Source organism: Elephas maximus, chromosome 10, assembly GCF_024166365.1.
Source record: "Elephas maximus indicus isolate mEleMax1 chromosome 10, mEleMax1 primary haplotype, whole genome shotgun sequence".
Classification (NCBI taxonomy): Eukaryota; Metazoa; Chordata; class Mammalia; order Proboscidea; family Elephantidae; genus Elephas; species Elephas maximus.
Genome location: NC_064828.1, coordinates 113,199,776 through 113,212,524, shown reverse-complemented (window position 1 = coordinate 113,212,524; position 12,749 = coordinate 113,199,776). Strand labels below are relative to the sequence as shown.

Below are 12,749 nucleotides of genomic sequence, written 5' to 3'. Positions count from 1 at the left end.
GGGCAGACAGAGGCCAACCCCAGGCTGGGCAGGGAGGAGAGCGTTCGTGGGAAAACAACAGCAAAGGTGAGGTCACGGGCGTCCAGACGATACACAGAGGCGTTGGATTCCATCTCAAAGCACTTGGGTGAACAGGGGCCTTACGTGAACATAAAAAATATTTGTGGAAAAGAAAATATTAAAGTTTTCCCCAAATCCAAAGCCAGTAAGTTCACAATAACGGCTCGGCCTTGGATGGTTTAGACCGAACCGAGAGGAAGTTGCTTCCTCTCTGAGAACAGGAATGGGTCAGGGCTGCCAGGAGCTAGGGAGACGCCCAGATCCAGTGGGACAGCCAGGCCGACCAGGAGCAGACACCAAGGGTTCCACAAGCGTTCTTTGAAATCCGCCAGGTGGAGCCGATGGGGGTGTCTGCAGTGAAGCTTTCTCTCTGCCTCTCCCTTTGGGGCCGTGCTACTGAGATAAAACTCAGAGGTAGACTTGACCTTTGGTGTTGGGAGGAAGGAGGTGGTGTCAAGGATCATCCTGAGTTTCTGGTCAGTAGCCTCTCCTCCTGAGATGGGAAGTCTAAGGAAGAAGGCCCCTGGTGTGCTGAGGAGGTAGCCGTGTGGGCCCCTTCATTTAGCGAGTGGCAGCCACACCGCCAGCTGCGACACCCCCCCAGGCAGCACTCCCGTCAGCGTATGAGATCACGTGCTGTGGCAGCCTCACAGCGCTGAGGACCCCCAAAGGCGTGTATGTGTGAAGGGTCTGCTTGTGTAGAGGAGCCCTGGTGGCACAGTGTTAAGAGCTCGGCTGTTAATCAAAAAGGTCAGCGGTTTGAATCCACGAGCTGCTCCTTGGAAACCTATGGGGCGTTTCTACTGTGTTCTGTTGGATCACTATGAGTCGGAATTGACTTAACAGCAACAGGTTTGGGTTTGGTTTTGCTCGTGTAGATTTGGGAATTAGCCAGATATAGGCGACCACTGGGGCAAAAAAACACGAGTGCCTTTTTAAAAAAAAAATTAGAGCGTATGAAAAGGGCATCAATTCAGGCTATTCAAAGCCTTTCCTTTTCTGGGCATTTCCAGGTTTCAGCAGTGGTTTACACTGGGGGGAGGGGCTGCCGAGGTACTAGAGGAGAAGCTCTTTCCTCCCACAGGCTGTGGGTCAGCCTGCCCCGACAGCCAGCCTGTGGAGGGACAGGGACAGCTCCCCCGGGCCTGCCCTCTCTCCCCTGGGCCTGCCCTCTTGTCCTCCAGAGCTGGGGACAGATGGGGCATGACCCAGAGAGGCTACGAGCATCCTGGGGGTAGAGACCCTTCAGCCTGGACAGGGAGCAAGCCCCCCACTCTCTGCCAGAACCTACTCCATGTCCTGGGTTGGGGGACAAGCACTCAGTATGAGTCCAGAGGCCTGGACCCTAACCCGGCCTTGCCACTGGCAGATGGGACACCTGGACAGCCGCCTTCCTGCTGTGAAACAGGGCCCACAGTGCCCATGTCACAGGATCGTCTGGGGACCCGTGGGTCTGGCAAGGAGGCAGTGTACTGGTTCGGTCTGAAAACCTCAGGAGCTGACTTGTATCATCTTTTTTCCCTGTGTCCAGGAGAAAAGCAGCCTCCCAAACAGACAAGCCGGCTGATAAAAAGGAAGATGAAAGCCAAACGGTGAGCAGCCCCCGCTGCCCACCCCTCATGCCTCCCACTGGTGTCAATGAGCCAGAAGGCGTTCTGGCCCAAAGCTGGGCCTCCACAGCCCTGAGGTGCACTGGTTTGGGGTCACAGAACTGTGAACGGGGCGAGGGGGGGGCCTCTGCAGCAAACACACGTGCACACACACACCCGTGTCTCCCCTGACCAGTACCCTCCATGAGCCACTCCTGCTCAGCCCCAGGGGCTTGGGCTGGGGGAAGACAGAAGGAAACAGAGCCAGGATGCCCCTAGGTGCTATGAGGGAAGCACAGCCCTGCAGAGCCCAGGAAGGGGCCTCACCTGCCCAGGGGAGCTCAAGGACAAACCACCTTTACAGGGTGCCAGCCAGAGCATTATCAAGGGATGGGGTCGGAGAGGTACTTCCGGCAGGTGGAGAGCTTTCTTTTCCTGAGGCTCCGTCAGTGGAGCAGGAGCCCGCAGACTGTGCCCTGGGCAGATGGGCTGTAGCCGGTCCAGCCACGGAGCACCAAGCCCCTGCGTCCACTTGGCTTAGCTAAGCCACTGTTCCTCCACATTAAGCTTTTCCTACACAGACTCCTCCTGAAACTGCTCCGTTTAACCTCAGCTACACGTGGTGTGAAGGGGGCCTCTGCGAGGCAGAACCACAGAAGAGAGGCACGGGTGGCTGCACCCACACAGGCTGGTTGTCAGCCCTGCAGATCCCCACGCCATGCACACAGGCTGGTTGTCAGCCCCGCAGATCCCCACGCCACGCACACAGGCTGGTTGTCAGCCCCGCAGATCCCCACGCCACGCACACAGGCTGGTTGTCAGCCCCGCGCATCCCCACGCCACCCACACAGGCTGGTTGTCAGCCCCGCAGATCCCCACGCCACGCACACAGGCTGGTTGTCAGCCCCGCAGATCCCCACGCCACGCACACAGGCTGGTTGTCAGCCCCGCGCATCCCCACGCCATGCACACAGGCTGGTTGTCAGCCCCGCACATCCCCACGCCACACACACAGGCTGGTTGTCAGCCCCGCAGATCCCCACGCCATGCACTGTCGTACCCACCTCAGGGCCTTGGCATAGCAGCTCACTGTGCCTGGAGCCTCGCCAACCTGCCAGCTAACTCCACAGCCTTCTCTGCTTAGACACTGCTCTCTAAGGAAAAGGCCCCCCAGGCTAGGTGGACACCCTGCTCCCTGGCACCCAGCACCTTCTCCGGAGCCACTGCCCCTCCCTCCTGCCAGATCTAAGTCTAAGAGGACAGACAGACCCTGTGTCCTCTTGTTTCACCCAGGGTCCTCCAGCTACCCTGCCACGAATTTCCAAATGGCAGAGGCCCACCTGGTCAGGAGCAGCCGGTGACCGCTGCCATTCAAGCACTATGGCCTCGTCTTTGCCAGCAGCCCCCAGCTGCAGTTAGCCCTAGCTTTTCTGCTCAGCGCTGGCACTCCACAGGCGCAGTCCCTTAATACCCCAACTCTCCCCTCAGCTGGCACAAAGAGGAAGAGAGCATTTCAACCCCAGGGGGCTACTGGGAGAGAAATACATTGAAGCCATAGACCTCAAGAGGGGACTCTCTTCCTCTGGTTCCCCACTCTCCCCTTCCTCGTGTTTCATCAGCCTCCTTATCACTCTCACCTCCTGTTCGCCCTGGTCCTCCTCATGGCCAGGAGTTTCTTTTGGCACCCACAGTTGGCCCCTGGAAAGAGCAGGGCTGGGCCAAGAGTCCTTACCTCATGGGCCTCCGTGAAGCAGAGGAGAAGCAGACAGGAAACAAAGTAGTGACAAGAGCAGAGGGAGAAGCCCTAGACTGCCCGGGCTTCTAGGAGAAGCATGTGCACCGAGCCTTGAAGGCTGGGTAGAGGCAGGAGCTCAGGGTATGCTGTGGGGGGTACCCAGGGCGGTGGAGCTGCAGTGGCCAGCTCCACTAAGGGCTGTTCCCTATGAGCAGCAGGGTGGCTCTGGAGACCTCGAGCAGACGAGCAATGAGTCGGGCCTGGGCCTTAGAACACTCATTTCGGCAGCAGCATTGAAGAGCCTGTGGGCTGGCTGAGGACACACATAACTTCTAGAATGGACCTTACCACTCCCTCCTTTCTGCGACAGCCCATGTCTTAGCAACCTGTGTGTGTGGGACCCCAGGTGCCTCTCCCATACTCAGGTTTCCAGGACAAGGACTGTGCCCTGGCTTGCGGTGTAGGAGCCACACCCATGCGGCCAACCCACCTGCTTGGCACCCACACACCAGCCCTGAGAGGCAGGGCCCCGCCCAGCAGAGGAATGCATGGGGCCTGGAGCCCAGGTGGGGTTGCTCAGGTGGGCGCAGTGGGGGGCCCCTGCCACTCTCAGGGCTCCCTGCTGTGGGCGGGTCAGCTGAAAAGAGCAGCCACCCCTGGTGAGCCTCAGCAGATACTGCACACAGGGCCTGCACACCCCCAGCAAGTCACAGCCCCAAGGCAACAAGTGTTTCACAGCTCCTCAGCGCTCCGTCCTCAGGAGAGCAGTGGGGCCTGAGGAAACTGTGTCTCCCTCCAGTCTCCCCTCCCTGACTCTGTCCAGGGGCGAGATAACTCCCCATGGGGATGTAGGGTCTTCAGTTTTCGGTAATATTTACTGTTTTGCTGGTAATGAAAGGAATATATGTTCTCCTAGAAACTTTGGAAAACTGAGGCTTTCTGAATGACTCTGGTCCCTGCACTTGCCCCAAGCAGCCTTTCTCTCCATTCCAGGAAGATCCTAGCACCTCTCCATCGCCAGGGACCCGAGCAGCCAGCCAGCCTCCTAACTCCTCAGGTAAGGGGTGCTGCTCGGACCCCCCATGGTACAAGGTCTCCGAGCTGGATGGCCTCATGAAGACATTAGTCTGATGCAGCCTCCTCACTTTTCAAATGAGCTAAGAGCCCCAGGGGCTTGGCTGTGCAGTGGGGCTCCTCCAGGGGCATCCGTCAGCTGGGGCCTCCGCACCATCTCAGAGAGGGCTGGGCAGGATCACCCCAGGGGGCAGCTGCTTTATAATGGCAGCACTGTAGCTTGTCACACACCAGGGCCCCAGGCTCACACAAGGGGGAACTCACCTAACAGCACAGAGCAAGTCACCGGAAAACTGGCCAAGGTGAGGCTTTCAAGAGTTATGTTGGAGTGCTGAAATTCATGTCGCCCTCTGAAAAGCCAAATGTCACCCTCTGAAATGCCAAAAGTTGGCTGATTACAGGATTGGTGATCAGTCTTGCTCCATCAGAAAGCCCTTTTATCTGCTAGGACTTGTCCCAATCAGTCTGTGATGGAGGAGGGGTGATGAGGCTTTTCGGGGGAAGGAGAGGCTGGGGTCGGTCACTCAGTCACTCAGCAAACACTGGCTCCATTTCTGCTCTGTGCCCAGCCAGTGCTCAGGAGCAGAGGGGAGAACAGCGTGAGTCTGTCCAGCTGCCACTGCGGCAGAGGGAGGCTGGCCAGCTGTTTGCTGTCTCTGGGGCCCCGTGCCTGCACCAGCCCCAGTGTTGTTGTTGCCCCATGGTGTCTGCCTCTCCTCCTAGGACTGGCTGTGGCATGTGGAGCCTCTGAATATTTGGGGAGTGACCGCCTACAATGCTCCTTCCAGCCACCCAGGGGTAGAGTGCTCCCCAGTTAGGAAGTGGGGTTCGGTGGGGTTACGTACTCTGCTTAAGGGCACACCCTGGAGCTTAGAGTGGCCCCAGGCCCATGCCTGCAGACACAGCACTCATCCCAGAGGAGGTGTGACCTGCTGACAGCCTGTAGCCTAGGCTGGGCTTAAGGTTGGTGGCCTCCCCTCGGCCCCTGGGGACTTTCCTTCTGCCTGTCTACTCATCCTGCAAAGTCAGCAGATTCCATTCAGTCCAACAAATCCTCTGAAGGAAAATGAAACGTAATTGTTGGGTCGATTCTGATGTTGGTGGCCTCCCCTCAGCCCCTGGGGACTTTCCTTCTGCCTGTCTACTTATCCTGCAAAGTCAGCAGATTCCATTCAGTCCAACAAATCCTCTGAAGGAAAATGAAACGTAATTGTTGGGTCGATTCTGACAACTAAAAAAACTAGGACCGCTTAAATTTAAAAAAGAGAAGCCAGCTTTCAGGCCCAGTATGAGACGGGGCTAGATGGCCTGTGGGGGTGAGGGGGCAGCGACTAAGGAGCGGTCACCAATAGCAGGCACTGTGGGAGCATGGATCCCCGAAAGAAACGGGAACACAGGGCTGCATTGAGAGCATCCTGGAGGGGCGTCCCAGCCCTCGGCCATTGCTGTGGTTCTCTGGTCAGCTGTAGAAGTCATATTCGAGAGGACCCTTGACCAGCTGGGTCATGTTCCAAGGAGAGGCCCAGCATGGTGAGGCCCACAACCAGGTCACAGCCAGCAGTATGAAGGGTGGGGGCGTGGGTCCTGGAGCAGAGAGCACTGGGGCCATAGCAACACTGCCTACCACCTGCAGGACTGCCCCAGGACAGGGGCGGCAAATACTGAGCCAGGTTTGAGCTCAGCACCAGGCCAACCTGCCTCAGGCCGGGGCTTTCTGCTCGGGTGCGTAGGGGGTTGGGGGCTGCCACTGAGGGTTCTGCCAGCTCTGACTCTTCACCCTGCCATGGTCCAGAGGCTAGCCGGAAGCCCTGGGAGCGGAGCAACTCGGTGGAGAAGCCAGTGTCTTCCTTACTGTCCAGGTGAGCCGGTCCGGGGAGGCCATGTACGTCTGGTGGGTGGAGGCAGGCATGGGGTCCGATTTACATATCTGCTTCGTTCCATCGCCCTAGAACCCCGTCTGTGGCAAAGAGCCCTGAAGCTAAGAGCCCCCTTCAGTCACAGCCTCACTCTAGGTACCGACAGCCCTCTGCCCACGTGTCCTCCAATCTCCAGGCACCTTTGTCCCTACCCCACAACTAACACCCTCATGCCCTGCCTCATGTCTTGTCATTTAACAGCGTGCTCTGGGCGAGGGGGGTCTGTTTTTCCCCGAGACCTGGGAAACTTGGAGCTGGAGGGGCTTTGGGGTCATGCAACCCAGCTGCTTCCTCCCAGCTCTGTGGGGTGGCGGGGGCGGGGGCAGGAGGAGATGGAGGCCCAGGGAGGTGACTTGATCAGAGGAAACGAAGAGAGCCCAAGGTGGAGCCCCGGACCTGGATTCACGATTGATGACATTGGACGAGTTAGGACACCTCCCCTAGCCTTCGTGTCCCCCTGTAAAGTGAGGTCTGTTAACTGCCTGCCTCCCTCCGCCCCTACCAGGCGATATGTGGCTAACTGTGTGACCAGCTTCCGGTGCCTGGCATGTGCTGGGAGCACCCTGGCCCCCTCAGCTCTGCTGGTCCCGGGGCTGGCCAGCACCCTGGCCCCCTCAGCTCTGCTGGTCCCGGGGCTGGCCAGCACCCTGGCCCCCTCAGCTCTGCTGGTCCCGGGGCTGGCCAGCACCCTGGCCCCCTCAGCTCTGCTGGTCCCGGGGCTGGCCAGCACCCTGGCCCCCTCAGCTCTGCTGGTCCCGGGGCTGGCCAGCACCCCGGCCTCCTCAGCTCAGGCCTGTCACCTCAGCGGGCAGCACACACAGCTCATTTTATCTCTAAACATACCGACCATATTTCCCAAACCAAAAGTTGTGTGACAACAGGGTAAAATATTTGGAACTGAGGTTGCCCAAAAAACCCGAGACAGACAGCCACACAGTAACCATCAGCCCAGTGTGGCCTGACTATGAAGGCATCTAGAACTGGTAGCAGCAAATGCCTTTCTGGCCCAGCACCAGGAGAAAGGAAGCAACTGGCCTCAGGGCAGGTGACGGTTGACCTGGTCTTGAAGAATGAAACAAGGTGAAGTGCAGCCTGGACACTGGAGAAGGAGTGCCTAGCCAGCCAGGCTTGGCCGAGGGCTGCTAGTCAGCCGGGTTCCGCGCTGGGCCAGTCCCCGCCAACAGGGGCTGCTTTTCTGGTGGAGGGCCTGGTTCAACACTAAGTAAGACCAACAGCCAAGTTCTGGGGGGTGCTCTGAAGACAGTCTAGCAGGGGGAGTGGGGGTAACAGAGGGGCTGCAGCGAGGGGAGGGGAAGGCCTCTCCCAAGGAGACACATGAGCTGAGGCCTAGAGGAGGAGAAACATGAAGGTCAGTGGGGGCAGCTTTCCAAGCTGAAGGAAGAGTGGGTGCCAGGGCTCTGAGGTTACAATCGACTTGGCAGATCCAAAAACTGAAGGCAGCCACTGGAAACGGCACAGGGGAGGTCAGCTGGAGGGGTGGGAAAGTCAGGTGGTAGGAAGTCTGGGTTTGGTCTGTGTAGTGGGCCCCATGAGGGGGTGGCACTGTGTGAGGTGGGCAGCACTCTGGAGATCTCGCTGGGCTGTGGTGGGGAGGAGCCGTGGGCGACCAGGGAGGAGTCAGGCACTCCTCAGCTCCCCACCCCCTTTGTCCACCCTACCCAGCCTGCCCCTAGGCCAGCACCTCCCTCCAGTGTCTATCCCTTGTCTCCTGGCTCTGAGACAAGGCTGTCTTATTTCCCAGAGGGTTCCGGGGGGTGGGTAGTAACAGCCCCTCCCCTGCAGGGGCATTGCAGAGCTCAGGAAGCAGCTGCTGTTGTCATCAGGTATGGTTTTCAGTAGGCAGATGGGGAAACTGAGGCCCAGAGAGGGGAAGCAGTTCGCCCAGGTTCTGGCAAATTATTGTTGGACCAGAGACCACAGGAAGGCATGGAGGACCCGGGGTTCAGATGGACCTGGTTACTCACTGGGGCCCAAGTGACTCAGGAACCTATCCGAGTCCGTGCGTCTCTCTGAACTTCATACAGGAGGGGGCGGAAGCACTTCTTCACCCTGCTCCCTTAGTGCAGGGAACACTGGCCCCCTCACACCAGTGGGCGCCTCACCAGTTGCGCTGGCCCACCAAGCAGCCCACCGTGTGTGTCAGCATCCTCCCTCACAGCCCATGTGCCTGGACTCAATTCCCTGAGACCACAGGCTCCAACCACAATCCTCGCCATGACTTCACCATCCACAGAGCAAAATCAGGTCCAGAAACACATGTCCTCAGCACCGTGAGAACAGTTGACAAGGCCAGGAGGCCGGAGCATTTTGCCAAGGTTCCCAGGCGTGGACATGCTTTTTCAAACCAGCTCAGCTGTGCTCAGAAGCTTTTCGAGAAGCAGAGTCCAGGACTGGAGCACCCCGAGGCACACCTCGCTGGCAGCTCTTCCACACCGCACTTGAGCAGGGGCAGAAGCACTGGGCAGTTGATGGGACCTGTCTGCCTGGGTTGTGAGCTCTCAAATAGAACACAGTTCCTTTGGGAGACCCTGAGTCCCAATTCTTGGGTTAGGAAATATGGTCACAGTCTCCATGGAGACCCTCTTGAGGTGGAGACTGGTCATTAGAGCCCTCCAAGTCTCTGAGGAGCGGCCAGAGGTTAGAAAGCTGACAGGAGGGGGCGCTCAGCCGTGGAGCAGGGTCAGGCCCCGGTGCCAGATTTCCTGTGAAATCACTCCCCAGCAGAGTGGGTGCCGCCAGGCCCCACCACCCACTTTACTGCCCCCACCCTCCCCTCCCCAGGATGAAGCCGGCCGGGAGTGTGAACGACGTGGCTCTGGATGCCTTAGATTTTGACCGGATGAAGCAGGTGAGTGTGTTCATTCCCAAGAAGCTGTGAAGGTGGCCATTCCTGGTCCATGTTGCCAGGTAGGCCCAGTGGGACCCATACTCAGCCACCAAAATGTCCATCAAGGAGCTACCAGTGGAGAGGAGGGGTGCCCCGTGCCCTTCTAGGCACGCCCACTCAGCCCACCTCTGGGGCTCCCCGCTCTGCCAGCCCTCAGCCTCATCAGGGCACCCCTAAGGTGGTATAGCAGGACCTGCCAAGGCACCATCACCCCAACCCCATGCCTGCCTTCCCCCCAGCTCAGAAGGGGCAGCTGAGGGGCCACATGGGGCTGGGTGAGGGTGAGCTCTGTGGCTCTGGAGGAGGCCCAGTTCCCTGTCCCCTGCCCATCACCCACTCTGCGGCTCTGCTCCTTCACAGGAGATCCTGGAGGAGGTGGTCAGAGAGCTGCACAGGGTGAAGGAGGAGATCATCGAGGGTGAGTGGGCCCGTGGGGGGTCACAGAGTGACAGAGGTCGTGGAGGGTGAGGGCATCGAGGGTGAGGGGGCCCATGGGGGGTCACAGGGTGACAGAGATAATGGGGGGTGAGGGCCCGTGGGGGGTCACAGGGTGAAGGAGGAGGTCATGGAGGGTGAGGGCCCCATGGGGGGGGTCACAGGGTGAAGGAGGAGATCATCGAGGGTGAGTAGGCCCATGGGGGGGGTCACAGGGTGACAGAGGTCATGGAGGGTGAGGCCCCATGGGGGGTCACAGGGTGAAGGAGGAGATCTTCGAGGGTGAGTGGGCCCATGGGGGGTCACAGGGTGACAGAGGTCATGGGGGGTGAGGGCCCTGTGGGGGGGTCACAGGGTGAAGGAGATCGTGGAGGGTGAGTGGGCTCATGGGGGGTCACAGGGTGACAGAGGTCATGGGGGGTGAGGGCCCATGGGGGGTCACAGGGTGACAGAGGTCATGGAGGGTGAGGGCCTGTGGGGGGGTCACAGGGTGAAAGAGGGCTTTGGAGGGTGAGGGCCTGTAGGGGGGGTCACAGGGTGAAGGAGGAGGTCATGGAGGGTGAGGGGACCCGTGGGGGGTCATAGGGTGATGGAGGTCATGGAGGATGAGAAGCCCATGGGGAGTCACGGGGTGAAGGAGGAGGTCATGGAGGGTGAGTAGGCCCCACGTGGCAGGGAGCCGGGGCCACGTGAGGTCCTCGGGATTGGGAGGAGTGAGGGCCAGGCCTGAGAGGAGGCTGCCTGTCCCCCAGGGCTGCAGGACAGCATTCTTTCTTGTGGCAGCCCCATACCATCTCCCCGTGCGCTAGTTGAGGAAATGGAGGCTCAGAAAGGTTAAGGACTTGCCTAAGAATACACACCTTCCTGGTGTGATGCCTGGGTCTGAGCGCTTTCTGATCCCCCATGCTTCTCCACAGAGGCCTCCAAAAAAAATAAACCAAATCTGTCTCCGTGAAGTCGATTCCGACTCATAACAACCCCACAGGACAGAGTAGAACTGTCCCGCAGGGTTTCCAAGGCTGTAATCTTTATGGAAGCCAACTGCCACATCTTGTCCTTGTGGGGCTACTAGTGGGTTTGAACTGTTGTCCTTTCGGCTAGCAGCCAAGTGCTTTAACCACTGTGCCACCAGGGCTTCCTCCGTGGAGAGTTAGCCGTGGTAAATGTTGGAAAGGGAGAATGATCTAGGATGCATGCGAGAGGCATGTCCAGCAGACGCCACTTGACTTGTCCGCTCTTTATTTATCTGTTGGTTAAAATGCCTCTGCGACACCCCCTGCAATCACTGATTTGGGACTCTGGGGAAGGGCAGCTGCTCAGAGCACCTGACCAAGTTCACAGCTGGCTTGGCCCCAGGCTGGGGGAACAGGCACCAAGCTTCCCCAAAAGAGCCGCTGGCTCCAGCCCAGGCTAGGGGCCTTGTCACAGTGAATCACGTCTGTTCCGGTCCCCAGCCTTCATGGAGCTGCTCAGATCTGGAGCCAGAGGAAAAGGAAGGGCCGGGTGGGGCAGTTCAGCCCAGGAACATGGCAAGAATGCAGCTCCCACCACCCCACAGGCCTGACCACCCAGAGGCAGCAGAAGGAAGCTCCACACCTGGGGGTTATCAGAGTGACCTGGGCAAGAGTGGTCTCCATGTATAAAAGGGCGGGGAGCTGAAGGCAGAGGGCTGGCTGGTCTGATGGGAGGGGGGCAGGCCGGGAGCCCCAAACCTGGCCTCCTCCCCAGCCAGCTGGCGCAGGGCGAGTATTGCTGTAGGCTCTCCCATGGGTGCAAGGACCGGGCACACCACTACCGGGGCAGAGAGCACTGGGTTCCTGTTGGTCCAGTTCCCCTGAGGCCTGGGCTGGGGAGATAAGGAGTTAATGAATGAAGAGGGAGCCAGAGCCTAGAGGCAACACCAAGGCCAACTATTAACCTGCTTTATGGCCGGCACCCCCCGCCCCCCACCCAGGTCAGCAGTCAGGCCTTCTGCGGTGTGCACATGGGGATCTCCAGCCTCCACAGGGGTGGGCACACAGAGGGGTCAGCCCCACCCCTCAGTTCAGAGCCAATGACAGGCCCTTTTTCCTCAGCTTCTGGCCTCTAGACCCAGTGGGGTCTGTCCAGGAAAAGGGGAGCCCTGGGGAAGGCCTGAGCCGACGGGGGAGAGCAGCAGAAGGCCCCGGGGAGGGGGAGCAGCTGCTTCGGGGTTCAGACGGAAGAGGGCACGCTTGGCAGGAAGGCGTGAGAGGGGAGGAAGAATGGCAGAGCAGACCACATGTGCCTTTACTGTCACCCGGAAGGTTCCTTCAAACACCACACTACTTTGGTCTCTGTCCTCTCTGGTCCCTGATCTCGGTGAGCCTGGGTGGGGCGACCGAGCAGGTGATGACGCCAAGAAGTGGCCACAGCTGGGATATGGGGCAGGGCCTGAGCAGGAGCCAGTCCCAGCTCAGCAGTGTTTGTCGCTGCAGCCAAGCTGGTTCCGGTCACAGAGAGCAGATGAGGGGCCCTGCCGCCCCTGCTCCTGAGCCCCCTCTCCTGTCCTGTCCCCCAGCCATCAGGCAAGAGCTGAGTGGGATCAGCACCACATAACACAGGGTCCTGCCGCTGCCACCGGCCGATGACCAAGTCCAGCTGATGGAGGACAGCGAGGAGCCACGGCCGAGCACACACCAAGCAGACGTGCTTCGTTTAAAGTCTTAATCTGTGATAAATACTCAAAATGAGGAAAAAGTTCAATTCCTGGATTTTTTTAGATTCTACCTGACACAGAACGCCAGGCCTCCTTGTCTCTTTTTGTATTTTATATTTGCTTATTTAAGTGTACATTTTGTTTGTTTATAGAGAGGGAGCCCCCAGATTACAGGCTTCATCAGATGGTTGCCGAGTTTTCTCCTAGTGGGCGCTCTGTCCCTGCCGTGTGGCATCACCCGACACGCACAGAGCTGTCCGACGCTGTCTTTCCCCAGCGACCCTGTCGGTCACGCGTGCGTGGTGTCTGTGTTCACATGGTAATAAACTGTCCGCTGTCCACTCCGTGTGCCTCG

At 59.0% G+C, this 12,749-nt stretch overlaps 1 protein-coding gene across 3 annotated transcripts in view; it reads left to right on the top strand.

Moving 5' to 3' along the window:
• Positions 1-12,735, top strand: part of EVL (Enah/Vasp-like) — a 197,674-nt gene extending 184,939 nt beyond the window's left edge. For all 3 annotated transcript variants that reach the window (XM_049899522.1, XM_049899520.1, XM_049899521.1), the window contains exons 8-14: positions 1,592-1,652; positions 4,378-4,441; positions 6,251-6,317; positions 6,408-6,470; positions 9,177-9,243; positions 9,643-9,700; positions 12,257-12,735. In XM_049899522.1, coding sequence (XP_049755479.1) covers positions 1,592-1,652; positions 4,378-4,441; positions 6,251-6,317; positions 6,408-6,470; positions 9,177-9,243; positions 9,643-9,700; positions 12,257-12,294 — 418 coding nt within the window. In that variant the 3' untranslated portion in view covers positions 12,295-12,735. The remainder of the gene's footprint in view (positions 1-1,591; positions 1,653-4,377; positions 4,442-6,250; positions 6,318-6,407; positions 6,471-9,176; positions 9,244-9,642; positions 9,701-12,256) is intronic.
• The last annotated feature ends 14 nt before the right edge of the window (positions 12,736-12,749 follow it).